Source organism: Protomyctophum parallelum, assembly GCF_964188405.1.
Source record: "Protomyctophum parallelum genome assembly, chromosome: 18".
In the NCBI taxonomy this organism is placed as follows: domain Eukaryota; kingdom Metazoa; phylum Chordata; class Actinopteri; order Myctophiformes; family Myctophidae; genus Protomyctophum; species Protomyctophum parallelum.
Window position 1 is genome coordinate 24,822,113 of NC_139716.1, and position 27,887 is coordinate 24,849,999.

Here is a 27,887-nt window from a genome sequence, read left to right on the forward strand (position 1 = left end):
CACGAAGAAGAAGGGCTTCAGGTTCTTATGACGCGTCTGCGCACGACAGTGTGCCTGCGGGGAGACAGACACACACACACACACACACACACACACACATTACAACCTTGAAGCTCTTATACTGTTGGCCACTAAGCAGCTCCACTGGAGCAGTTGGGGGTTCAGTGCCTTGCTCAAGGGCACTTCAGCAGTGTTGGGTGAGTGATGACCATTACCAATCACTTCCCGACCCAGTCCGGGAATCGAACCGCTAGTAGAAGTATACTGCAATGTAGATAAATACTGTTAAAGTTGAAGTCCTGATTGTACCTGATTAAAAGTACAAAACCATCAAAATATACTTAAAGTACCAAAATTAGGCTACTCATTGTGCAGAATGTTTCATTTCTCAAGTTGTATAAAAAGGTTTTTTTCAATTTGCCAATCTACAAGCTCATAAATTCATAATGTGTCGCAAGCTCACAATGTGTCTCATCGTGAGCTTGTACTGTACATCGGCTATTTTCAAATGGCCAAAAATATATATACGGCTGTGTGATAAAGACATTTCCTCTTGAGCCACACATGTGTAATTGTATTTCATTTTCTGTTTATCATTTACCTAATTTCATACTCCATATTCCCACATGTCAGTCAATGGTCATTATCAAACACTGTTTGCTAACTATGCCGGCTAAAGTTAGCAATCAGTTGATCTTGGCTTGTTCTACAGTTTTATATACATATCTTCATCCATTTCATTTCATAATTTGGACAGAGACAATTGGTTGGTCAAACATACTTTTATTCCTTTCAAAGTCAAACAGTTTTAAGTTATCATTACTATGTTGTCAAACACCCACTACTCACACCATCCTCATTTCCTGGTCAAAGTTTCACAAAAGAGTCACTACTGAATCAACTGCTCCTTTTATAGGTGGAGGATTCAATTGGGTTGCACCATGTTGCAGGGGTGCATGGGTCTGGTAATGCATACTATTTAGTATGATTACAACGGGACGGGTTGTTTAAAACCTGGTTTGTTAATTATTGTAGGATTAACAAGTATACTGGAAATGTTTGGAAATGTTTTCTGGGTTACATGTTCACTAGTTGTGTAAGTGAATGTTTTGGGGAAACCTGTCTCTAGACAGATGGTATGGACCACTAGTGAGAGGCCTGAGTTGGAGTTGATGTAGTCAGTCCATGGTGAGACATGGGGAGAGAAGGGGCACAATGCAGGAAGCTCTGCCCTAAGACAGTGTTGAGACTAGAAACGTCTAGACTGGGTGCTTGAATTTAAAGCATATGCATGTAAGTTTGTTATTTTCATTTTTGGAAGCTATATTTTATTTTCGTGCAAGAAATATTTTCAAGAGGCATTTTTTTTGGAACATTATTTTTGGATCTGATTGAAGAAATAAATCTTTGGCAATAATGGAGAATTTTTGGTATGTCATTTTTCTGTGCACCTAGCCCTCATCAACGGACTCATTTACAGGCTGAAGTGGTTTAGTGTTTTGTAATAATCAGAATGTGATGAAAGCGACGGATGGAGAGAGACTAGATACGATGTAAATTAGTTCACCAATTTGCTGTAAAATGTCTTTTATTAAAAAAAAAAAAAAAATCATAACAAAGTATGTTTGACAAGCAGCTTCAATTAACAAATGCAAATAAAATTATAAACCTCAATGGAACAAGGCAAAGTTTGGACAGAAGTTTTAAAATTGTACAAATATAAATACATACATATTACATACACATGTAGAGTTCAATTTACAGCATGACATTATAGTATGTACATCTTTATTTTAATTATTTTAATAATACTGTGTACCTTTACGTCACCTTACCTATCGGCTCATTTCAGTGTAGCACTTGTGAGATACTGTAACACAGTATAATTATAATCCTGTTCCTACAACTTGAAATAACAGAGCCTTTTCAGAAGGCATGAGCATGATTGAAGGCACTGGATCTTAATAGGAAAGGAATTCTTCAGAAGCTCCACTCACTTTCTGAAGCAACATTTGCACCGTATAGTCACACAACTACTATCAGTTTATCCTCTTTAATACCCGACCATTTAGCCATCTCCCTATAGAGCACCGAAGTCTGACGTCAATATCGGTAGAGGGTGCAAATCCACGGGTTCATGTACCTTTTTGCATTTTTTGCATTGTAATCCCCATAGGGCGATTTTTAGATCGCCTCATATAATAACTGTTTGAAAAATAAACAAATCATCCAGGCCGCTTCACTCATATGGATATGATGAATCAACTGAATGAGAGAAAACGCTATTGCTACTGCTACTGAATTAGTAACATTTTCGCTAGAAAAAGACTATCATATATGAGTGACTGACTGTCGCAAACGTTACAGAGACACCTCCCCGACAATAACACAGAGACAGCTTGTTTATTTTTGGACCACAACGCTTATATAAAACGATTTAAAGATGAGCCCATGTTATTTTCCATAGAGAAATTACTTCCGTGAACCAGGGGAATCGAGGGGACGAACAAGTGACGTCAGGACTTCGGTGCTCTATAGGCCCTTTCGGGACCTTCGGTTACCTTCTCTGTATTTTGGACGGTGGGGTACCGCCGTCCAAAATACTGAAAAGGAAAACAGACGGTCCCAAAAGGGGCTATAGCCATCTCCCTTGATATAACATCACACCATGTTACCGATTGGCATTACACTCTGATAAAACTTTCTGTCATATAATAATCTCAATAATTTTACTTCATCTCCTTAAAGGGAAACCCATAAGCCAGTGCTAATACCAGTAGGTTTATTTTTTATTTTTTATTAATATATAGTAATATATTTTAGGCAGTTTTTCTTTATTTAGACAGGATATCAGAGAGGGAAGGACATGCAACACTAGGTCTCCAGCTGGACTAGAATGTTTTATTTTTGTATTTTCATCAAGCAAAGCCCCTACTGATAGTATTTAAACTGCCAATGTGTTCTTTATGGCACGCTGATATAAAGAATGATATGAAGATACTGCTCTAACGATTATTTTATTTTATTGGCAGCAGTTTTATGACGTCTTGTCTGAGTGAGGGCAATGGCAACCCAAATGAGGAATTAATGTTTTCCTGTGTATTTACTTTAACTGGTACTTCACAAAAGTGACCTTTCTATAACTCTTTCTAGCTGGTCGGCACTAGGCACGCTGCAATGGTATGCCACCACGAAACCTTGGATTTAAACAATCATACCGTGATCCTGTCGGGCATTAGAGGCGAGCGTATGTGGTAAACGCCCTAACCACTTAGCCAGCTGGAGATGCCCGCTCCATATGAAGATTGACCAAGCAATAATAAAGGACATAGACTTGATAACCAACATCTAGTTCTGTGGAGAAGATGGTGACCTGCAAAGTTTTGCATAGCATCTGTTCAGAGAGTATACAGTAAGTAGAAAACATGAAAACTCCTCCCAGACAAACAGCAGTTGTTCCTGTTACTGTGGTTAGTCGCTGAGACAAGAGCTAAACCTGACTTTCTACTCTGTGTCACAATCGCTGCGATACATTCTAAAAAACAACAGCAACACTACTAGTAGTGAGTGTGGTTCTAATACAACGAACACGGGCTGCACTGCAGTCCTTCAACCCTGCAAAGGGTCTACAAATACATCCAATGTAGGAAGGAAGGAAGTGAGGCTATTTTGGGGCGTCTAGCTAGGTAGTAAGTAGATCATGAAGGGGGAAACATTCACAGGAGTTCAGGGCAATGCTCCACCAGCTCCACCAAAGAGCTCCAGACTTCCCTCTCCAGAGCAACATTAGTAACTTCCTCCTGGGGGATCCCGAGGCGTTCCAAGGCCAGTGAGTCGATGTGATTCCTCCAACTGCGCCTTGGTCTGCCCCGGGGGTCCTCCCAGTGGGACGTCCATCAAGGACCTCCCTAGGGAGACGCCTGAGAGGCATCCTAACCAGATGCCTGAACCACCTAAGCTAAGTAAGTATGAATCGATACCAATCCGATATGTAAAAGAAAGAGGTCTCGGGTGGGTGAAGGCCAGGGTTGAATTAATTAACCCACTAAAACTGGGAAAGCATCAGTGTCACTTTCGTTGGCTATTCCAAAAATAGCAGATATATAAGCTTGTACATCTGCTATTTTAGAAGGCATTTGTAGAATCGGCCTCTGGGATAAATGAAGGCTTCTTCCTTGGGAATGTAATGAAAACGTACAAGAAAAAGGGAGGTTTGTTGATTGATTAGCCACCATGGAGGGAAGATAGCAGGGAAGACAGCAGGGCTAGACGCTAGCCCAGGTCCGTGGAGGGAAGACAGCAGGGCTAGACGCTAGCCCGACGCTAGCCCAGGTCCGTAGAGGGAAGACAGCAGGGCTAGACGCTAGCCCAGGTCCGTAGAGGGAAGACAGCAGGGCTAGACGCTAGCCCAGGTCCGTAGAGGGAAGACAGCAGGGCTAGACGCTAGCCCAGGTCCGTAGAGGGAAGACAGCAGGGCTAGACGCTAGCCCAGGTCCGTAGAGGGAAGACAGCAGGGCTAGACGCTAGCCCAGGTCTGTAGAGGGAAGACAGCAGGGCTAGACGCTAGCCCAGGTCTGTAGAGGGAAGACAGCAGGGCTAGACGCTAGCCCAGGTCCGTAGAGGGAAGACAGCAGGGCTAGACGCTAGCCCAGGTCCGTAGAGGGAAGACAGCAGGGCTAGACGCTAGCCCAGGTCCGTGGAGGGAAGACAGCAGGGCTAGACGCTAGCCCAGGTCCGTAGAGGGAAGACAGCAGGGCTAGACGCTAGCCCAGGTCCGTAGAGGGAAGACAGCAGGGCTAGACGCTAGCCCAGGTCCGTGGAAGTTCCACTGATGGCTCTGAACACGTGGAGGGAGTTGTGTAGCAGGGAACGCATCATGTCCTCCTGGTAGATCTGTGGTCAGAGCAGAACACGGAACACATCAGCACAATGCATGAATGCACACGCCCAAACCAATATACTGATTTAATCCATTGGTTTTCATTCAACCAGTGGTCCGGGGACCACCATGCAGTGGTCCTTGAGGGGGGTTCCAGGTGGTCCCAAATGATCCAGAGATGGTAACCAAATGAACCCTTATTGTTAACTCTTGAGACATTTTACATTTTATTTTATTACTGTTAAACATATGTATTACTTCATTTACAAGAATTTTAATTTACACAATTCGAGAACATGTTATTTTGATGACCATTACGGTCGCCATGCAGGTAGAAAGTGTTATATCAATATTGTAAGGGTATTGATAGAATGTGCCTCTGTATTGTGAAATAAGTGCACACAGAGTAGGCCTATACCAAAACAAAAAGTATTCATAATGTTTAGTATAGTAGCTGTATTGCAATAATAATGTGTGGTTGTGACAAAAGTCCAAGGCACTTCTGGGCTTGTCTCAGGCACAGTGCCTTGGGCGGCACACCGTTTGAGAAGCCACTTATGGGGGAAAGTAGACCCTTTAAGGCTTAAAGGGTCTACTTTCCCCCATCAGTGGCAGCCGAGCTGTGCGCATGCAAGGTCACTCAGTGAGAGAGAGATTTTTATATAGCGTCTGAGAGCAGAGTGACACGTCAGAATTCTCCAGGACAGACTAACCCTCTGGCCTGCGCTTCGCGGGGGCCCCCAAATCTGTGGACTGATATGATCGAATCCGAATTCGTGATGTAACAGGTCGTATTTGCTTTCATATATGTCTTTGCTGTTCATATGTATATCACATGACCATTCAATTTGGGATAATTGTGGGCAATCAATAAATGCCAGATCTTGTGAATCCATAATTTTAAATGTACAGCCTGTTTATTGGAATATTAGATAACCCTCTCACAGGATGGCGCATCACCACTGAGCTTTGAGCTACATATTTAAATGTACAGTGTGATGAGTGGAACAACACAATCAGAGTCACTCACTCTCACTGTCCTACTAAGATAGATTAGTCATTAATTAATGTGGGGTTAATGGTGCATATTCAAGTCATAAAAAAATAAATTGAGATAGGAGAGATAAGCTGGTCAGCACAGCACGACCTTTGAAGCTTATACTGCTTAATTTAACAGATAACAGGGGGGAACACTTTAACAATATTGTGGCCATGTAGTATGATTGAGACTGAAGTCCGGCTGGCTTTCTGCCTCACCCTGCCCCTGTTTTCCGACAATACGCAGCAGGATTCGTTTTAATCGCAGTCAAGCATCCTGGTGTGATTGCGACATAAGTGGCTAAACAACAGTGGTATCAGTCTAACATCTTATAGTAGTTCACACGTTTCAACCACGTTACCTGATGTTTCCTTACGAAAGCTGGCCAGCACAGTGGAGAAATGAAGACAATGTGTTAAGACAGTTTGATTCACAGTTAATCAGGTGGAAAGCAAAGAACCATGCACGGCCACCTTTGATAGAAAACAATAAGAGCACTGAATGATAGGAATGAAGAGAGCGACAAAGGGGGAGGCACAGAAGCGGAGAGATAAGAGAGAGAAAGGGACAGAGATAAGAGAGAGAAAGGGACAGAGAAAACAAAGAGAGAGAGCGAGCGAGCAGCCGAGCACGGGATGAAAACCTGAACCTGAAAATAATACCAAAATACTTCCTCGTGCCTTGATGCCTTACAGGCTCCATGGTGCATGGCAACACTGACATTTCTGGGAATCAATGGATTGCAAAGGCAGAGGGCCAACCACCTGCACTTCGCACGCAATATTCCTCGCGTAAAATCGGGAGGGGGGGGGGGGGGGGAGAAACATCGGTGCCAAACAGGGAAGATCTGCGACACATTAAGCTGGGCAGCTAGAAATCGATCAAGAATAATCTTTTAATATACAGAATTATACGGTGATAGGATATATTGTTTTACCACCAAATGATGAGGACAAAGGCAGGGGTGTAACTGCCATGCAGGGGATGTCGTTACGATAATAAATACTGTATACAGTTGACAGAATAGCCCAGCTGCTGTTGCTGGCACCACAAAGCCCCCCAGCATTACTGCTAGAGCGGCATGGAGGAAGTCAGAAGAGGCGTGGGTGGACAACGGTATCAATCAATCAATCAAACTTAGAAGACATTTAACCCATTTTGACCTGAGATCAGATTCTAAAAAAATCTTCTAAATCCTGACAGTTTTCTGAAAAAGCCATGTTTCTATGTCAGTCGTTCTTCGATTTTTCAAAAATAGCAGACCTACAAGCTCGTAGCGCGCCACTTGGTGGCGCGCTATGAGCTTGTAGATCTGCTATTTTTCAATAGTTAAAGCATAACATAATGCTAACATCAAAAGGGGTTCCCGCCCAAAATGGGTTAAAAAAACAAAAAAAAACAATTAATAAACATACAAAATGATTAAAAAAATATACGATAAAAATATGAAAAAGCCCTCATACAAGGATCTATAAAATACCAGTGTTTCCACGTGTGAGATGGATGTCTTCTTGTGCAAATACCTGGTCAACACATTAATCACCTCATTCATTATGAGACCTATCAAGTCTACATTTAAAAACAGAACATAATGTTTCTCAAGAGAGCCTGTAAGCGGTACGTTTGATTAGATGGGTGAAGTGACAGAAAATCACTTTCATCATAAACTCCACTGACATTAGCATATAAAGTCATATGGTAGCCTAGAATCCAGACACACTGATTTGCTCCGTTCGGCAGATTTCTCGTTTTCCTCCTCACTTCTCAATCTGGACACAACATGGTGTTTTCCATGTATTGCAAATTTCTATTTTAGTTTTAGTCATAGTCTCTTGAATAGTGTTAATTTAGTTTTAGTCACATTTTAGTCGCCTGGAATGTTTTAGTGTTAGTCTAGTTTTAGTCTACTAAATATCATGAGATTTTAGTCGACTAAATCTACAGGTGATTTAGTCGACTAACTGTGTTTTGGCGGGCCTTGATGCCGTCGTAATGGGTGATTTTACACTTGCTGCGACGCGTTGTGAGCTTGTAGCAATTTTCAGCATGCAACAAAGTGTAAAATGACTTGTGTCTTTTACTTATACTGGATCTCTTATCCACTAGTCCCACCCTAACATTTTAGTAGTTGTTATTTGTTGACAAAATCGACAATATATTTCATGGCTTAGTTTTTATTAAGTATTTATGTAGTTTTTGTCAGTGAAAAAAGGTAGTTGACGAACATTTTTCGTCATAGTTTTAGTCGACGAAAACAACACTGCTGGCCAGCCAGTCAGTCGGCATGGAACATTTCTGTACAACATGGAGATGATTGTTACCTGTTCGTGGATGAGCTCAGACAGATCTTTGACCATGTCTTTGAAGTTGTTCTTCAGGCCATCGTGATACTCCAGCTGGTCCTCCTTGATGAGACGCTCGTTGATGTCCAGAGCTATGCTGCACGCCTGGACAAAACGCCTGCAATTACATGCAACGCACAAGCGCACACACACACACACACACACACACACACACACACACACACACACACACACACACACACACACACACACACACACACACACACACACACACACACACACACACACACACACACACACACACACACACACACACACACACACACACACACACACACACACACACACACACACACAGACAGACAGTCACATGCTTGCACACCTTAGTGCAGGTAGGCACATACACACAGATAACAATCGAGATTATCAGACCGAAACAGAAACTGTGGCCTTACCTGAATATCTCTTTGAGATCTTTGGCTTTCTTGTTGGCAGACTGGTTGGGTTTACTGTCGTCCAGGAAAGCCCTGGCGTAGGCCATGGGACCTGCATTCACCTACCACACAAACGAGGGAAAATAAGGGACAATTAAAACAAAAGAAAAACTTAGAAATACCTTTCTGAAACTTTATTTATTTATTTAACATCCTTCTGTCGTCCCAAAAAGCACCTAATATACAGTATCCCCTTTGCTGAAACATTAAGGCGGTTTTCTCCAATGATCGTGCACTTTTGACCACGGGAAGAAAGTGCAGTCACTGAGTCAATGCTAATAGTATTTGTGGTGGACAGATAGAGAAGCCGTGGCACAATTTGAACTTTGCACCCTATGGCCAGAAAAACAATGAAGTATGTGTGTTTGACTGGATTGCTGAATTCCAACAATGACCATAATGTCCTTTAGGGGAGGCTGCGTGGAGCTGTGACTTGTAGTCCAGGAAGGAAGTGAGACCACATCTTCATGACACATTTTCATGAAGATGGCGTCATGACCAAAATACCTAAATACACATTTTACACACATAAAAACCTCCAGGAAAGTGTTTCTTGTGTCCTAAACATCATTAAAATAAGATCTGGTTGCCAAAGGGGTGAAGTGGCCCCAGGTTTACTGCTAAACCCGAATTTCAAGATTTAAGTTAAAAAACGTTCGCTGTGAAAGAATATATATTCAAAGATTTGCGCCTCATTTTAACGATTTTTCAAAAATAGCAGATAGTGCCGCGCTACGAGCTCGTAGACCTGCTTTTTTCCCCCAATAGCTAAAGTACAACATAAAACACCAAAAGAACGGGTTAACTGCAGATTTCATAATATCGATTAATCATGGCAATTTACCTGCACCGAGACGCAGCCCTGCAGTTTGAGCTGCAGTTGGATCATGTCCACCTCCGTGCTGGAGCAGAGCTTGGTGAGCTCGGCGGTGCGCGCCCGCATCTCGTCGATGGCCACGTCCACGGGCTTCAGTTCCAGCTGCTTCTCGTTCAGCACCTCGATGCGCTTCTTCACGTAAGGGAAGGTGTGGGCAGCTGTCTCACACACACACACACACACACACACACACACACACACACACACACACACACACACACACACACACCAATCAGTTAAGTACATTACAACATACAGTACAGTACAAACAAGTGGTCTTTGCCAAGTTGACATCAAATACTCCTTAATCCTAACAACAAATAACCATAAAATATAGCATATATATGATGCTGGTATATGAGGATGTTGTGTTTTTCAAGAGGCTCTAATCCTAGTGTTTATATTTGTTCCACACGCCCCGTAGCCTCGGAAACCCAGACGTTTTTATTTCCAGGGAGGAGTCTGCACCATTGTTAAATTGACGCACACACGCACACACGCACACACACACACACACACACACACTCCGAGCGGCTTCTCTTTTCCTGTACCTGTCTTGCGATACTTTGTAGAGAAAACTCCTTAAATGCACACCTACAGGGACAGGTGCGTCAGAACCGGCAAAAAAGTGTGAATAATGAGAGAGAGTAAAAAAAATAGTTATCAGGTATCAGAGAAACGTGATGAAGGTTGTGAGACCGAAACCTTGTAACCCAGCTGAATAAACTGCTGCTCTATAAGTGAATAACTCTTTTATTTCTCCCTTTTTCTTTCGTTTTCCCTTTCTCCCTTTTGTTTTCGTCTCATAACTGAGATACTGCCACGACAACTGAATTTCCCCAGTCCGATAAATACATACTTGTCTATAGACCTAGAAGTATGAGAGTTGGAAAGCTCATATATATCCCAAATTCTTATTTTTCAGGATTCAAAATTAAAAAACAGCAAAAGTAGCAGTTCGACAAGCAAAAAAAAAAAAGATCTACAAGCTCAAAACGCGTGATGCGTTGTGAGCCTTTAGTTCTGCTATTTTTCAGCTTTAGCTTATGGCAAAAAAAATGGCATTCATAAAATCACTGCCCTAAAGTTTTTGTGTCCTTACATGTACAGTAATACAAGTGTGTGTGTGTGTGTGTGTGCGTGAGTGCGACTGTGCATGCGTGTGTGTGTGTGTGTGTGTGTGTGTGCGTGAGTGCAACTGTGCATGCGTGTGTGTGTGTGTGTGTGTGTGTGTGTGCGTGCGTGAGTGCGCGCATACGTGCGTTCCACATACTTGTGAGCACGCTCCTCCTCTTGCACTGCTCCTCCACACCACCGTGCTTCTTCCCCGTCAGGGTGTAGGGCGTCTCGAACACGAAGCGGCTGATGTTGTGAGCCTTCTCGAAGTCCGTCTTCTTCTCCGGCGCCTCCTTCTCCTCAAAGTGCGGCTTGACGAAGGTCACCTGGATGTAGGCCAGCTTGGGGTCCAGGTCCTTGGGGTTGACCTGCAAGCCAGCCGGGCAGGCACGGAGGAATTAAGGACCGGTGAGAAAGGTTTGCGTGGAGTCGACCAGTGTTGTTTTTGCCAGTAGAAATTAAATAGTTTTCACTTAGTTTTAGTCACATTTTAGTCATCTGGAATGTTTTAGTGTTAGTCTAGTTTTAGTCGTCTAAATTCATAAGATGAACCCACGACACACTGTCATGCTGGATTACCAGCCAAGGTGCCTGGACCGCTCAGGCCTCCCAGATTGAACTCATCCACCCATAATAATGGTAATGTTTCACTCTCTCAGTGTTGAACTAACTATTTTACTGTGAAGTGGGGGCCGACAAAATAATGTTGTTTTCTAACACTGAACTGATATAGCAAGACATTGGGCTCTATTTTTGTCAGTGCTAAACCCCTCGTCCTTAAATGTCTTTGACTTTCTTTTTAAACATATTAAAATTGTATCAATTGTAGATTGTAGATCCTTCACTGTGTTTTGGGGCTGTTACCTTGTTGGAGTCCTGAATGATGCAGACATTTTCCGCTCCAAACTTGTCCCCGTAGAGGGCCAGCAGGCGCTGGGAGATCTCGGACAGGCCCGTGAGTTTGGGCTCCTTGTACACGTACTCCTTCCCGTCCTCCTCCTCAAACAAGCCCTGGCCCACAAGAAAACATACATGATACATTTGGCCGTAAAGCAAACAATGCGATGAGGCTCCCTGTTGTTTTGGGAACAGCGCCCGTGTCAAGGCACGGCAGAAAACGAGTTTGACAAGTGACAAGTGACAAGTGACAAGTGCCAGGAACGCACAGGCCCAGAACGGACGGTGAGAAATGACAGTTACCTTGTGGGGGAATTAGCAGACAACACTCTCTCTCTCTCTCATAAGAGTGTGGTTCTCTCTCTCTCTCTCTCTCTCTCTCTCTCTCTCTCTCGCATGCACGCACGCTCCACATTGAAATTAGCAGGCAACAGTGCAACTTTCGTTGCAACCCGGGAGATAATAAAACGTAGCAAGCCGTTCACAGACGGTGACTATATGAAGGAGTCATATAGACGTTTTATTATCTCCCGGGTTGCAACGAAACTAGCAGCAGTGCAACAGCCCTCTTTCTCTCATCCCCAGCTGGGTGGTCAGCTGCTTAGCATGCTTTCCCTGGAAATGTCTTTCAACGTTTCTTTTTTTATTGTTTGATAGTTTGTCACTGCAGATTAAGCATACAAGCAAATGGACCGAGATTGTAAACCTCCCAAAACACGACACACTTGTGTGGAAAACATGGAATGCTCTTCCAGACAATTATGTGAACATGAAGAAACTCGCATTTGGAGTATTATCCATCTTTGGATCAATGTATTTTTGTGAGCAGATATTCTCAAACATGAACTACATTAAATCCAAATACCGCACACGCCTCACCGATGAGAGCCGGCCTGCAGTCGTGTGTGAAGATTAAAGTGACATCTTACGTGCCCAATATTGAGAAGCTGCAGCGATGTCCACACTCCACACACAGAAATCACATTAAACGGGTCCTTTCATAGGCGCTTAATTTAGTAACGTAGTAGCCCTGAAACATGACTGTCATGATTATCATGACAGTCATGGCGCAACTGCAGCCTGTTTTACGCAATCGCTACATTTACAGTCCAAACATTCCGATTTCAAATATGAAGTCCTCGACACATGTGCCATGGGTGTTAGAAAGTTGCTGGTACAGCGATTAGCACTGCTGCATCTTGCGTTGTTTAATAAAAATCATTTTTATCCGAGCGTCCTGGCTAATTTTCTCAAACAGGGTTCGTTTTGGAAATACACAGCACTCCCCTATTAGTCTGTATTGGCAGTGCGGTCAGCGTGCCTATATCGAACACACCGAGTGCCACACTTTCGTTGAAAGCCAATGGCAAAAAAACTGCTCGAATAAAAATTAAAAAATATTAAACAACGTGGGATGCAGCAATGCTAAAAAACATGGCATAATAATAATTATTTTATTTTGATAGATAGGCTAATATCCACTTGCAGCCCTGTTGTCTTCATTATATAAGCATTTTAAGGCTTACATTTTTTTGCGACTCCAGATAGATTTTGAATTATTTTTTTGGCTCATTCAACATCTTGGGTTGCCGACCCCTGGACTAGTCATAGTGACATGAGCATGAGCAGAGATTGAGCATGACAACATGGTCCCATTATCCAGTTTGTAACATACAGTACGGACACTCACCTGTCCATAGAAAGCCACTCTGAAGTACGTCCCCAGCATCCTGCGTCTGGAGTGCATCACCTCCATGATCTTATTGTAGGCCCTGTGCAGGGTGTTGTACAGAACACTCAGTTTCTGGAGAGACAAGAGACATACAGTACAGGGAGGGGTTAGAGTTTGGGTGTCCATATATTAGAAAATATTAAAACACCCAAGGGCCAACTACATCATTTAGCTTCGGATTTAAACGATTCTATTTAACTATCATCATCAATATTTAATATCAATGGTCTTTGTCAGGTGTGTGCTGTGAACAAAAAATGTAGTACCAAATGTAACCGAGCAAGCAAGGTAAAAAAAAAAAACACTGACAAATTATACTCTGGGAAATGCCCAGGTTAACAAACTTTAAAGTGAAAATGTCCCATACTGTTGGGCGGGCCGTTCGTAATACAATTCAGGCCGTATAAAATTCGCCCCACGGACGCATTTGGCCCGTGGGCCACACTTTGGACACAGCTGTTAAGTCCATTATAAACTAAGTAGGAAATGCGTTGGCTCTATCTTGCGATCCACATAGAAAAGGCGTGGCTGGCTCCATGTGAGGATCTGGGACTTGACACAGTGACCATCCTGTGACATCAGTCAGTCTGTCATCTATGATATATCTATGATGAATGACTCCACATTTGGGCAACTAAAGCCAGATCAGTGTCACAGTCAAGAAATTAGTGGAGTTATTATTGTGGCCTACTGGCAGCGCACGCGCACGCACACGCACACACACACACACACACACACACACACACACACACACACACACACACACACACACACACACACACACACACACACACACACACACACACACACACACACACCATTGATTTCACAGTGTAGTTTATGAATGGAACACAATGATAAAGTTCTTTGCTGTGGTTGACAAAGCGCAGTGTGAACGCAAACGCAGCAATTCATTGATCTTCACCCACCCAATCGCACTGAGTCTACAGAAGTACAGGTGTGAATGCGACTTGAAAGAGTCGGCGCACCTTGCCTATTTCCTCGTAAATAATGATCATTGTGTAGTACAACAATTATAAAGCCTGACTTCTTTCTTCAAATACCAGTACATTTCAGTGTTAAAAAGTATTTATGTGATCAAATCCAACAGCTCATTACAAATACTGGATTTTACTTTGTCCTCGCCTGTAGTAGTCTCACCAAAGCACTTCTCTCCATTCCCACCTGTCTGTCTTCTTTCTCAAATGGAAACAGCAACCTTCTCCTATTAGTTAAAACAACAACAATGCTTGTGCAACTAAGATATCATCAGGGAAATTTGCTTTTTACACTTTGCGCACACCGAAAATAAAAGCTTTAGAGCAGGTATGTAGGAAAATCAATAATGAAAGAATATACTGCCCAACTGCACGGTACAGAAGCAGATTTATTTAGGAATATTAGTGATGACTTAAAATCAACGGACGTATTCTTTTATTCTAAACTGTGTAGATTACATTGATTATGACGACAAAGCTCCTGGTTGTTGAGGTGCATTCACATCGGGCAAGAGTAAGACATCCTTGCACATTTGAACCACACCGGGTGGTCCAGACAGAAGAACGTTGACTCCTTAGAGTAGACAAATTCAAAACAGACTGTCTTTAACGGACAGACACAATACAGCCAAAATCACTAACGTGATGTGCCAGGGAACGCACGAATCAAGTGCAGACTGGGAAAAACTTCACAGATTTGTGAAGTGCTTTCTTTTTTTATTAATATTATTATCCCACGATTTTGCAACCCATTTGTTTCACCCAGTGTTAATATTATCTAGTGTAATCCTGGGCGCTACACTCCCTCTGCCAACCTGGGGAGAGTGACGGACTGACCCCATCCTTCTATGCATGAGGAGTCCAAGTTGTTTCTTTTCACCTAACAGGGGCGGTTGTTTCCCCCGGTTGGATGTAGCGCATGGAAGGACCACGTTATTCCAACCAGTTCCTTTCCCCTCCATCAGGCGCCCCGGCTGGCCAGGGGGAGGCAGTATAGAGACCAGGATTACTGCATGTTTTTTTGTGAGGGTACATACTGTACCCTGTAGGGGACACGGGGAGAAAATGCACACTCCACGCAGAAAGGCCCTTTTGCCAACCCCACCCAGGGTATGGGCACTGATGACGCAGAGGAGAGAACACGCCCACAGCTTCCCCAGTGGCAGCGGGAATCGAACCCAGGACCTCCTAGCTGTGAGGCGACAGCGCTACCGACTGTACAACCGTGCCCCCAGGCCATCATGCTGTGCTCACTAACGTGAAAACATTAACCCTATTGCAAAGAAAGGAACAGAATGGCTGCACTGTGTCCGCCTTGTCACACTGAGTGTGTGGACGATGTGGTACTGTACCTCAAACTCGTGGCGCTTCTCGTAGACGGGTATGAGGAGCTTGGCGATGTGTGTGATGAGCTCGTAGCGTTCGGCCTTCCACAGCATCTCCACACACACCTCCAGATGTTCAACCAGGATCTCCTGAGAAAAAGGGGAAGTTTAAAGGATGACCGTTAACGTCACACACTGTAAAACTACAGGGTTATTATTATCGTATTGTTATTATGTCACTTTAGACTTCCCGAGCAGCCACTGCTAGACATACATCAAAATCTCTAATGCAAATATGTACAGAATATTTACATTACAGTTTGCGCCGTAGATAAAGATCCGTGCTTGGTTTGGTTTGGTTACAGTTTGTAAATTGTAATGTATGTCACATTGGTGAGTTACCACAGGGGAACTGACTGTGGGTCGGATAACTCAATCTGGTATCCCTATTTTGGACATGATGTTATAGACATAAAGTTCACTTTAAAAAAGAAAACAATTATCACTGAATGTTTCTTTTTATTTTGAGTAAAAAATAGCAGCTCTATAAGCTCGCAAATCATCGCGATATGACGTGTTGTGAGCTTGCCATTTTCACTGCATGATGATACCGTCATAGATACAAGTATAAAATAGCGCTGGAGTACATACTAGTAACTAGTTCAAACTCCATGTGTTTACGTATTGTGTTTTACCTCAGTGTAGTAAATGTCCTGTGTGTCTGTTGTATGTCTCTGCTGTCAGGAGGAAACCTCCAAAATGTTCATTTTTCAGGAAATGAAAAATATAATTTTTTCAGGAAATGAAGAAAACCTTATATATATTTTTAAAACAAAGCAATACAGCCTCATCAAAGTTGGTGTTGTAACTTTATATATTGTCAATTACTTCCATGAGACGGGGTGGAGGCAGTTGCTTTAGCAGACATTTTGAGGGTCCAATGGAGTTAAGAGGTTTTTTCCAAAGCACTTTTTGCTACTTTCCATTGGTTCAATATTTTCTAAACAACACACAGATGTAAAGGCTGTTCAATAGCACTGATTTATGCCCAAAAAATGTAAAAAACCTCAAAAATGCAGTTATGAGGTTTCCTCCCGACAGCAACGAATGTATTATATATATTAATTAAGTCTTACCTCAGTGTAGTAAACGTCCTGCATCCCCGTGTCCTCCTTCATGGCCGCCTCCTCGTCGATGTTGAAGGTTATCTTCTTGAAGGCCGCCAGTCCACTGGGGAACAGCTCTGACGGAGACACACACCAGAGCCAATGGCCACATTATTTATTGATACTGCGTGACACTGCGTCAAGTCATTGTGTGCATGAATGTGTGTGTATGTGTGTGTGTGTGTGTGTGTGTGTGTAGGGGGGGGGGCTTTAGGATACCAACTGTATCCCCCAACATCAAAGGGAATTATATAAACTAGTCCTTACCCGTTGTGAGATATTTGCCCCCCCCCTTAGGGTTTGTTGTGCGATAACAGCTGAAATTACATGTTTGTGCATTAGTGCTGCTGGGGTTGTGCAATAACAAGAAGTCATGTGTGTTTTTGTTTTAGCTTGTACAGTATGTTGTTTTGTGATATGATGCACTGATTGGTTGGCACTTTTAATTTCGTTGTACACGTTGCAATGACAAATAAAGATCTATCTATCTATCTATCTATCTTGTGGCCGTGAAGGGTACTGCGCCCGGGTGCGTTTGTAATTTACTAATAAATAAATTAATAATCATTAATGTGTCAAATCGAAAAAAGGGCTTTGTTACGCCCTCCATATAATTATGGTCAATGCCTGTGTGAAAAGTGGGAGTGATTGGTGCAGGCAGTAAGGAGTTACGGCACTGTTTCTGACAGACACACACACACACACACACACACACACACGGACACTCAGACATTGTTAGAATTATAGTATGATTATAGTATGATGATGACTGCTTGTGAAAAGTGCAATGAGGATAACTCACAAATAGATTTAACCAATATTTATTATAGAATGAGAATACTATAAGTGTGCATATAATATTTTATCTTGGCGTTCGGCTCTGCTACATTTTTCTCCCTGCTCGGCACAATCAAACACCATCATTAAATAAAACCCCTATGGGGATCATAAATAACAGAGCAAACATCACATAACAACCAGGAACATCAGCGAATGACATGTGGGTCTTGCACACACTGAATACACCCACATCGAAATGCAGCATATTAACCCCTTGAGTATGGCATGAAACCCCTCGAGTATATCTGACTGAACTATAACTCCGCAAGCTACGTATCATTTGTCATCAAGTATTGTTCTTGCTTAATGTAAATCACTCAGTTTCTACCTAAATATCAAAATAAATGACATGCACATATCCCTAACGAACATACATAAGCGATTGTAGATGCACGCTACTGTACATCCACTCAGTGGGGGGAAGGGGCACAAAGAATTTGCATATAATTTGTTTAAATCTTCAGTATATCATATTATGGAAAGCAGCGAATGCTGATGTCAGTTAGGAGACTGGCGGATTAATGGATGGCAAAAGGTGGTGCGTGTCGTGTCGTTTGGTATTTACATGAACCTAAACAAAAAACAAAACAAAAACCTGGCCAGAGAGAACGGAGGCTTTGTTTTAGGGGCTGTTAGGCTTTGTTCTGGTCTGGATAGGGCTGGATTATGTTTGCATACTGTATAATGTATATCAAGCAACTGGAATCGGCAGTGTGTCAACAGCAGAATGGCACGCTATATCCCCCGAAGGAGGAGTGAACTTATAGAGGTACTGAGAGGTACTTGTGCCAAGTTCTCTCAGTGTTAATAACAAGCAGGGATGTGCTGTGGTTATTTTAAACTAGTGGGGACAATCAAAAAACAAGTGACGCTCGCTTCTGAGGGCCACTGGCTTCTGAGGGCTGCTGGGTAATGGAGTCTCCAATGGAATGCTTCTGAGGGCTGCTGGGAAATGGAGACTCCAATGGAATGCTATGGACAATGGTGGCAGCCTGTGAACGGCTGTATTGTTCCGCTTTGTTGTCACTGGCGATTGTGGAATATTTCCCAACATTTGGACATTCGATCGTGCTATTTTAAGGCACATGTTTGTGCAATGGAGCTACGTTCACGATTGGGTGATTCTTCAAAAGTTCGTGAAAAACACCGGCAGTGAAGCGGGTTGATTCATTGATTAATCTGGCAATACATGTATACACTGAATAAAGGCACACAGTGTACAGTACATTTAACCATCCGTTAAGACCCTTAGGGATCCATTTTTACTGTCTGAGTGTAAATGTATCTGAAATTAATGTGTGTGTGCAGGAGGACAAGATGGAGGGTCTTACTCTTCCTGTGGAGGTACTCTGCCACCAGTGCAGCTACGTGGATGTAACACATCGCCGCCTGTCGACACAAAGAGCAAAGATAGAAGGACCCGGTGAATATCATCGCCGTCTGTCTTTACGTCAATTAATGCCCTACTTACAACTTCATCACACAAGAGTGTAAATGGTAAATAAATGGTAAATGGTGCATTTATATAGCGCCTTTATCCAAGGCGCTTTACATAGATTGTGCATTACATTCACCCATTCATACACCGATTGCGGCGGAAGCCATGCAAGGTACCACTACCAACCGGCACATCGGGAGCAATTTGGGGTTCAGTGTCTTGCCCAAAGACAGGAGGAGCCGGGATTCGAAACGGCGACCCTTGGATCATTGGACGACCTGCTCTACCTCCTGAGCCAGTGTCGCACGGAAGCAGTGAAAATAGCAGATCTACAAGCTTATGGATCGGTCATTTTTCACTACTTGACTATGTTTTGAAAGCAATAGTAACAAAGGAATGGTTTTGGACGCACACGGTTTCCTCAATATATAACTTTGACTGTACATGGAAAAAGAGAGGTCAAGGCCAGGTGTGCGGTCACTATGGAGATAAAAATATAACTGCACACATAAATGGACACAGAGAGAGAGAGAGAGAGAGAGAGAGAGAGAGAGAGAGAGAGAGAGAAAGACAGACAGACAGACAGAGAAACTGAGACTGGATTAGAGTTATGTTTGTTCATGTGGACTGTGGAGTCCAGGTTATCCGAGCCAACCTTTCTATAACCTTTCTGTTATGATGTGTTTTAACTGGGCAAGAGTATAGGCTGTAAAGGGAACAGTTCTACAGTTACAAGACAATACATTAATCTGTTTGGGGGATTGAGCTCTCCCAAACAGGACCCTGCATTTTCCAGGGACAGTGTTCTGCTTTAGCAATACCACATCCTTTTTCCTCGTGTGCAAACGGTGTTGGGTAAATTACTTGCACAAAGAAAATGCTGTAAATGCCTAAGGTGGTTTGCAGTTCTTTATTGTGGTTAACCATTTTGCCTACCATCTATCATGTATTATGGCAGTACAGTGTCACAATTTGATCAGTGACAGAGTGCGGTAATCATTATTTGTTTCCCTTTCAACGGCCATTCACCGGCAAAGACAAGGCTAATGGTAATAGCAAAGTTAAGCAAAGGCATTTCTTTCTTGTCATCAGCACACAACAAAACATCAACACAATTTGATCTGGTGCATCTCAGAGGAAGGAAAGGAAGGCTGGAGCAACTCACCTGACGAAGATGTGACAGTACATCGAAACATTGCACCTAAAAAGGGCTTAAGCTGTCTTAGATGCCATTCAAAGGCCATTTAGTGCTTTTGAAAGACTAAAGAATATCCATCAGACACAATGACACTAATCCATAAACAAACTGGGCTTGGCAGGGATCGTGACTCCCTCCTTGTCAAAAAGACTTTCAGGCAGCTTGATGACAATAAACCAGGGCCATCTGTACTGTAAAGTACATAATATCTGTGCCCTGTTGTTGGCATTTGGCAACACTGGGCAGACTGTAAACACTGTGAGCTCCCGTGACTCCCGTCTTATGATCTTATACGGTATCTTGAGCCGTAGATAAAGATCCGTGCTTGGTTTGGTGTCAGCCAGAGTTTTAGTCGCAGATGTTTTAAGTTATGATCTCATCTTGCGCCTTTGTTGGATGTATAAGAGTTTTAGTTACGGATGGAACAACAATCCGTTTCTATCAATGCACATGATCCCCATGTGTTTCAGGCAAGTCATTGCCTTTGTTTTTTCACGACTCTCTTGGTGCACAAAGTACTGTAAACACTTGTGTGTGTGTTGAAATTGAAGTGTATCTGTATCTGTCTTTAAAAGTTATGATGAATTGATAATGGAGGAATGAAGTCTTAAGTGCTTTTTTCTGGTTTTATCCTCTTAGCAGATTTTGTATTGACATTTGAACTGTGTTCTACAAACTGTTAATACAGTTTTCATTCAATCAATCAATAGACAGACAGACAGACAGACAAGGCAAGCCATCCGTCACCTCAGACAGGTCTCCGTTCTTGAGGTGCGCGCGGGCCATGCTGTCCAGCCAGGTGCGTCGGAGCTCGGGCGTGCTGGCGTAGGAGCGAGCCAGGCTGTACTGGAGGTCCAGCAGCATCTCGGGGTCCTTCTCGTGCTCGCGCATCTGAGCCGTGGCCATCAGCACCGTGCGGATCCGCTTGGTCAGGCCCTTCACCTCCGACGGGAAGGCCGTGGACTGTGTGTGAGCGAGCGCCACATGCAAGCACAAACACACACACACACACACACGTGCGCACGCGCACAAACGCACAGATGAATGTCATGAAATATAATAATACACAAGATGTTTGTCATTGTAAATCATTAAAGATGGAGTGCCGTGATTTTTTCCCCACCCTATAACATGATCATCAGGTATTATTATATAAGGAGGAATATTTTTTTCAAAAAAAGTGTACAGTATTTGTTAAAATGTTGTTTTTATGTGGACATCCCCACCAGTTCATTAAGTATGCCTGGTTTGCCTGGTGGGTGGTGAAGGGGGGTGATCCACCTGAACTGAAGCCGACCCACAGCAGTTGTTAGGGGAGGGGATGATATTGTGATGTCACTATATTGCTGTTATTTTCATTGGCACGTTTGACTTTCAAGGTTTCAGCCTCCAGGACTAAACACTAAATACAAAGGGAAGACATTACTGCACATACTGTAACAACCACACCAAGGGGTCTAATAAAGTACTGTCACCTCATAAACACATGAAAAAAATCACGGCACTCCATCTTAAAAAAAATTGATAGAAATATTTTTGTAAATCTCTATGGGAGAAAAATGAATGGCTGCTTTTTCAGTGGAACCAGAAAACCATGGCCACTGCTATGCCATGATCAAGCCCAATGGGATTTATTTTTTGCTTTTCTGCCTTTGTTGATAGTATCAAGTGAAGAGAGACAGTTAAGAGGGAGAGAGAGAGAGAAGGGGAGAGACATGCAGCAAAGGTCCTCATGAATGGGACTCGAACATGTGACGTGCTGTCAGGCCAAAGCCTATATGTGGCATGATGTGCCTGGACCACTAGGCCAGCGGGCGCTCCAGGGTTGGGCAACTTTGCCGATGGAGAGGGCCACTATATTTCCACACCACTCACTCCAGAGGGCCACATTGCATATTACTGTCGTAGCAATTTTCTTTCGATCTACAAGCTCAAAACACGCCGCACTGCGACACGCTTGGCACATGTGGCCCCCGGTCCGCCAGTTGCCCATGTATGGTTTGAAATGTTCCCGGAGAATAAACACAGACATGTTTGGATTGCTCGCAGATTCCCAACATAGCGCTAAGTGTATACAACTTGTCCTGGGAAGAGAGAGCTCACACAAGTGTTTCTCTCAGCTAATGGCTAATGGGATGACAGTAAATTAATCTCCCATCACTAGTGTATACGTAACGGGAACAGTGGCTGGCTTTCAATCCAGTGTTGATTTGGACAGCAAATTTCAGGACGTAGCTGACCATTTGGTTGCCCTACTCGTATGGTATTTGTGCTTTTTTGGTCATAGTACATTAGTCGACGAAATCAACACGGTTTCAACCCCCCTCTGTTACCTTCATGGCCTTGTCGCTGTTGGCGAAGTTGTTGATGATGGACAGAGATTCCTGGAAGCGTGAGCTGCCGGTCAGCGCCACGTCAGAGATCAGCTGGCTCACGGCGATGATGATCTGCGACGCACGCACAGCACACACACACACACACACACACACACACACACACACACACACACACACACACACACACTTACTTACTTTACAACTTAGGCATTTAGCAGACGCCCATAGCGACTTACACTAAGCACAAGAAGAACACATGGTAGTCATAAAGTATCACCAGTCACCAGTGGTCAGAAATGTCTCAGTGTTAGTCAGACATAATGTGTTGCAGACGTCCATCAAACCGGCACTCAGCGAGGAGCTACCGGAAAACTGGCAGCGCTTTTTAAGTCAGCGGGGTGCGTTCGCTCCTACTCAACTGCAGTTGGACATTCACAAAGAAAACAGCCCGAGGGGAACTCCGTAGTGAACACAGGAGAGAGCCAGGAACAATGATGTGAAATAAACTAGGAATGCATGTGCGGTTAGCATGAGTCATGTCTAAGTACGTGTTTCCCAAAATATGACACTGACGTCCCTCTTGTTCGGGTTGAGAAAATAATGTATCTTTGTGTGAAAAGTAGTCCGGCAGCTCTCCATCTTTCTAGCTCTCGAGCCTGTGAGGCAAGGCATGAGGCACGCACACCCGCACGCACACCCGCACACAGCCCCATATCTGATTGTTCAACCAAATCAAACCACAGTAAAAACTGTACTGTGGGCACACAAACACACACGTAGACCCAGACAGACGCGCATGGCCCTGCATACAAATAAACGCACAAACAGCATGCAACTTGGCAAGCTCTTTGTGAGCTTGTAGAGCTGTTATATTTCACGGTGTTAGTCGTTGATGACATAGACATTCGACACTGGCGCCTCCTACCTGCAGGTGCGTGCGCAGGAAGGTCTTCCTCTTGGTGTACTCGTAGTTGTGTCTCATGAGCAGGTAGAGCAGGGCGGAGGCCTCGGCCCGCAGCGAGCCCAGCTTGGACACGCAGCACTTCAGCACCTCGTAGCACAGCACCTCGCACAGCGTCACGCGCCCCTTGAACAGCACCGACGGGAACTGACCGGGACGACACAACACAACATCAATACGTCACACAGCGTCACGCGCCCCTTGAACAGTATTATACTATTTGAGTTATTTATGCAAAAGAAGGGGTAGGACCCGATACGTTTTTCACTACACACAAATATAAATTAAGGATTATGTAAGATTTTTTTTGGCGCCATTTCTTTCTTAAATAACATGATTTTCCTTTATTTGTCTTTTATCGTTTATATTTTAATATGTTCGGGAAAGAAAAATAAAAAAATAAAACACACAGACGGGAACTGACTGGGACAACACAACATCAGTAGGTCAATGCAGCGCGTGCAGCGAACAGAAAGGAAGAGAAGAAAAGCTGCTACCAACTGTGGTGGCACAGTTGGTATAGCAGCTTTGTGGTGCCACTCAAAAATAGGCCATTCATTTGTCCGTTAGAGATTTCCCAAAAAAATATTTATAACAATTATTTTAGGCCTAGAATCAAGTCATCCAGGATCCTGGTGAGTCATGACCAGGAAAACCTTTGATTCTGTGATTAAAATGTAACACTGAGGAAACTGTTGCGCCTTTCTTCGTCCTTTTTTTCTCTCTTCAAACTTAACTACGGTAGCGGTGGTCTCAAAAATATAAGGAAAACTTTGACTGGAAAAGACTCGCTCACCGTATAGAAAAAGAAGTAAAACTCCTTAGACTGAGACTTAGAAAAATATATTTTCTTTTATTTTATCATGCTGTGCTCATGGTGCTCTGTGCTCATGGTGCAATTAAAAAGCAAACGTTTCGGTCCTCAGACCTTCGTCAGTGCTATGGTTTTTCACAGACAAAGAACATACTTTTAAACAACTCAAACAATACAGCTCAGGTGCTGAGAATTACTAATTGACATCACCTGATTGTGGGCGTGGACATTACAAAAAGGATATACAAAATCAGTTATATAGGAAACAAGAATATTACATACATCACATGTTGACAGACTTATATAATCACTTTTTGAATATAACTTTTTACTTTATAGGTAGCACTGGAGGGAGAGATCTTCATTTAAGCCACCTGGATTGACAGACTTTAAATAAAAAATCCATCTAGATTCAGTTTGGAGGAGTTTAGTGTCTAAATCACCCCCTCTTCTAGATTTCTTAATTTGATCAATAACTGTGTAAGACAGATCTGCTGTGGAGTGACCGGCTTCCATGAAGTGTCTGGCGACAGGAGATTTGATGTCCTTGCGTCTGATGGCACTCATGTGTTCTATGATGCGTGTGCGGACTGCCCTAGATGTTTTGCCTACGTACTGTAGATTACATTTACATGTGATCATGTAGACTACATTAAAGGAACTACAATTCACAAATTGTCTGATAGTGTATTGTTTGTTAGTAACTGCACTAGTAAATGTGTTCGTTTTCTTGGAGTTTTTACAGGCCACGCAATGTAGACAAGGGTAGAAGCCGGTGACTCCATCCAACCGCCCCGTGTGTTGCTGGGGGGGTATGTAGCAGTCTGCTTTCACCATATAGTCTCGGATGCTTTGAGATCTATAATGAGAGAAAAGAGGAGGGTCAGTAAATACTTTAGCACCTTCAGGGTCAGCTGACAAAACATGCCAGTGTTTCTCTATGATGCTACGTATATCGTTGCTCAAAGGATTATAAGTGGTGATGCAGGCACATGAATGTTTCTTTTTGGTCTTTGCAACCTGGTTAGGATTATTCAATTTAGTTAAAGCAGAGTCGAGCCATTTTTTGGGGTACCCTCTATCAACAAAGTTTCTGTACATGATGTCTCTCTCTTTTTGAAAATCTGACTGACTTTTACAGATTCGTTTCAGTCTAAGGAATTGAGAATATGGTAAACCTTTCTTCAAAGCAGGGGGGTGTGCACTGGTGGCATGTAAAAGACTATTCTTGTCTGTGGGTTTGGTGTACAGAGTGGTGGACAATTTACCATCCTGAAAAAGTACACGGGTGTCTAGAAATGGAATTTCATGTTTGCTGAATTCCATGTTGAATTTAATGGTAGGTGCCAGATTGTTCAGATAAGACACAAAATCATGAAGCTCTTCCTCAGTACCTTGCCAGATAAGGATAATGTCATCAATGTATCTCTTAAATAACAACATATTGTGGGCAAAAGGATTGTTGTGCCACACTGAATTGTGTTCAAGGAAGCCCATTTCTAGACACCCGTGTACTTTTTCAGGATGGTAAATTGTCCACCACTCTGTACACCAAACCCACAGACAAGAATAGTCTTTTACATGCCACCAGTGCACACCCCCCTGCTTTGAAGAAAGGTTTACCATATTCTCAATTCCTTAGACTGAAACGAATCTGTAAAAGTCAGTCAGATTTTCAAAAAGAGAGAGACATCATGTACAGAAACTTTGTTGATAGAGGGTACCCCAAAAAATGGCTCGACTCTGCTTTAACTAAATTGAATAATCCTAACCAGGTTGCAAAGACCAAAAAGAAACATTCATGTGCCTGCATCACCACTTATAATCCTTTGAGCAACGATATACGTAGCATCATAGAGAAACACTGGCATGTTTTGTCAGCTGACCCTGAAGGTGCTAAAGTATTTACTGACCCTCCTCTTTTCTCTCATTATAGATCTCAAAGCATCCGAGACTATATGGTGAAAGCAGACTGCTACATACCCCCCCAGCAACACACGGGGCGGTTGGATGGAGTCACCGGCTTCTACCCTTGTCTACATTGCGTGGCCTGTAAAAACTCCAAGAAAACGAACACATTTACTAGTGCAGTTACTAACAAACAATACACTATCAGACAATTTGTGAATTGTAGTTCCTTTAATGTAGTCTACATGATCACATGTAAATGTAATCTACAGTACGTAGGCAAAACATCTAGGGCAGTCCGCACACGCATCATAGAACACATGAGTGCCATCAGACGCAAGGACATCAAATCTCCTGTCGCCAGACACTTCATGGAAGCCGGTCACTCCACAGCAGATCTGTCTTACACAGTTATTGATCAAATTAAGAAATCTAGAAGAGGGGGTGATTTAGACACTAAACTCCTCCAAACTGAATCTAGATGGATTTTTTATTTAAAGTCTGTCAATCCAGGTGGCTTAAATGAAGATCTCTCCCTCCAGTGCTACCTATAAAGTAAAAAGTTATATTCAAAAAGTGATTATATAAGTCTGTCAACATGTGATGTATGTAATATTCTTGTTTCCTATATAACTGATTTTGTATATCCTTTTTGTAATGTCCACGCCCACAATCAGGTGATGTCAATTAGTAATTCTCAGCACCTGAGCTGTATTGTTTGAGTTGTTTAAAAGTATGTTCTTTGTCTGTGAAAAACCATAGCACTGACGAAGGTCTGAGGACCGAAACGTTTGCTTTTTAATTGCACCATGAGCACAGAGCACCATGAGCACAGCATGATAAAATAAAAGAAAATATATTTTTCTAAGTCTCAGTCTAAGGAGTTTTACTTCTTTTTCTATACGGTGAGCGAGTCTTTTCCAGTCAAAGTGATTAAAATGTACTCATTTTGGTGCCCCTCCTACTGTACTGTGCATATGCCTAGCGACTGAGGGTGACAAACACATTTTGTTGATAAAATAAAAATCACGAAAAAGTGTTGATTGATCTACTCAATCGAAATGTAATTGGTGGACAAATCGCTGATAAAATGATGAATAGTTTCAGCCCTAGTGGCAACAAACACAATGAGTGTGTGTGTGTGTGTGTGTGTGTGGCGGGGGGGTGTGTGTGTGTGTGTGTGTGTGTGTGTGTGTGTGTGTGTGTGTGTGTGTGATATTGAACGTACCTTGTTGATGAAGGCTCTGAGGGCAGAGAACACGTGCCTGAGGGCTGCCTCTGATTGGCTGACCTTAAGGAAGGTCAGGTAGAGGTCAAACACCTTCTTCATCAGGGGGTTGTGACCGTCACTGTCCAGCAGCTGAGTCTGTCACGCACACACGCACACACACGCACACACGCACACACACGCACACACACACACGCACACACACGCACACACACACTCAGGTTAGTGTGTACATCTTGTATAATGGAGTATAAGTATGTATACCAATCATCTCTACAGTATGTCGTGACCACTTGAGGGGGTTCCAGGTGGTCTACAGCTAGACGAGGCAAGAGTTG

At 43.0% G+C, this 27,887-nt stretch overlaps 1 protein-coding gene across 2 annotated transcripts in view; it reads right to left on the reverse strand.

Annotated features, from left to right (window-relative positions):
* Nucleotides 1–4,652: 4,652 nt before the first annotated feature.
* dock11 (dedicator of cytokinesis 11) overlaps nt 4,653–27,887 on the reverse strand; it is a 100,646-nt gene continuing 77,411 nt past the window's right edge. For both annotated transcript variants that reach the window (XM_083789070.1, XM_083789069.1), the window contains 14 exons: nt 27,550–27,687; nt 23,564–23,746; nt 22,636–22,749; nt 21,050–21,265; nt 18,998–19,055; nt 16,797–16,903; nt 15,688–15,810; nt 13,296–13,409; nt 11,573–11,719; nt 10,866–11,076; nt 9,560–9,750; nt 8,677–8,777; nt 8,240–8,378; nt 4,653–4,893 (listed from right to left, as the gene is read on the reverse strand). In XM_083789070.1, the coding sequence (XP_083645196.1) occupies nt 4,804–4,893; nt 8,240–8,378; nt 8,677–8,777; nt 9,560–9,750; nt 10,866–11,076; nt 11,573–11,719; nt 13,296–13,409; nt 15,688–15,810; nt 16,797–16,903; nt 18,998–19,055; nt 21,050–21,265; nt 22,636–22,749; nt 23,564–23,746; nt 27,550–27,687 (1,932 nt within the window). In that variant the 3' untranslated portion in view covers nt 4,653–4,803. The remainder of the gene's footprint in view (nt 4,894–8,239; nt 8,379–8,676; nt 8,778–9,559; nt 9,751–10,865; nt 11,077–11,572; nt 11,720–13,295; nt 13,410–15,687; nt 15,811–16,796; nt 16,904–18,997; nt 19,056–21,049; nt 21,266–22,635; nt 22,750–23,563; nt 23,747–27,549; nt 27,688–27,887) is intronic.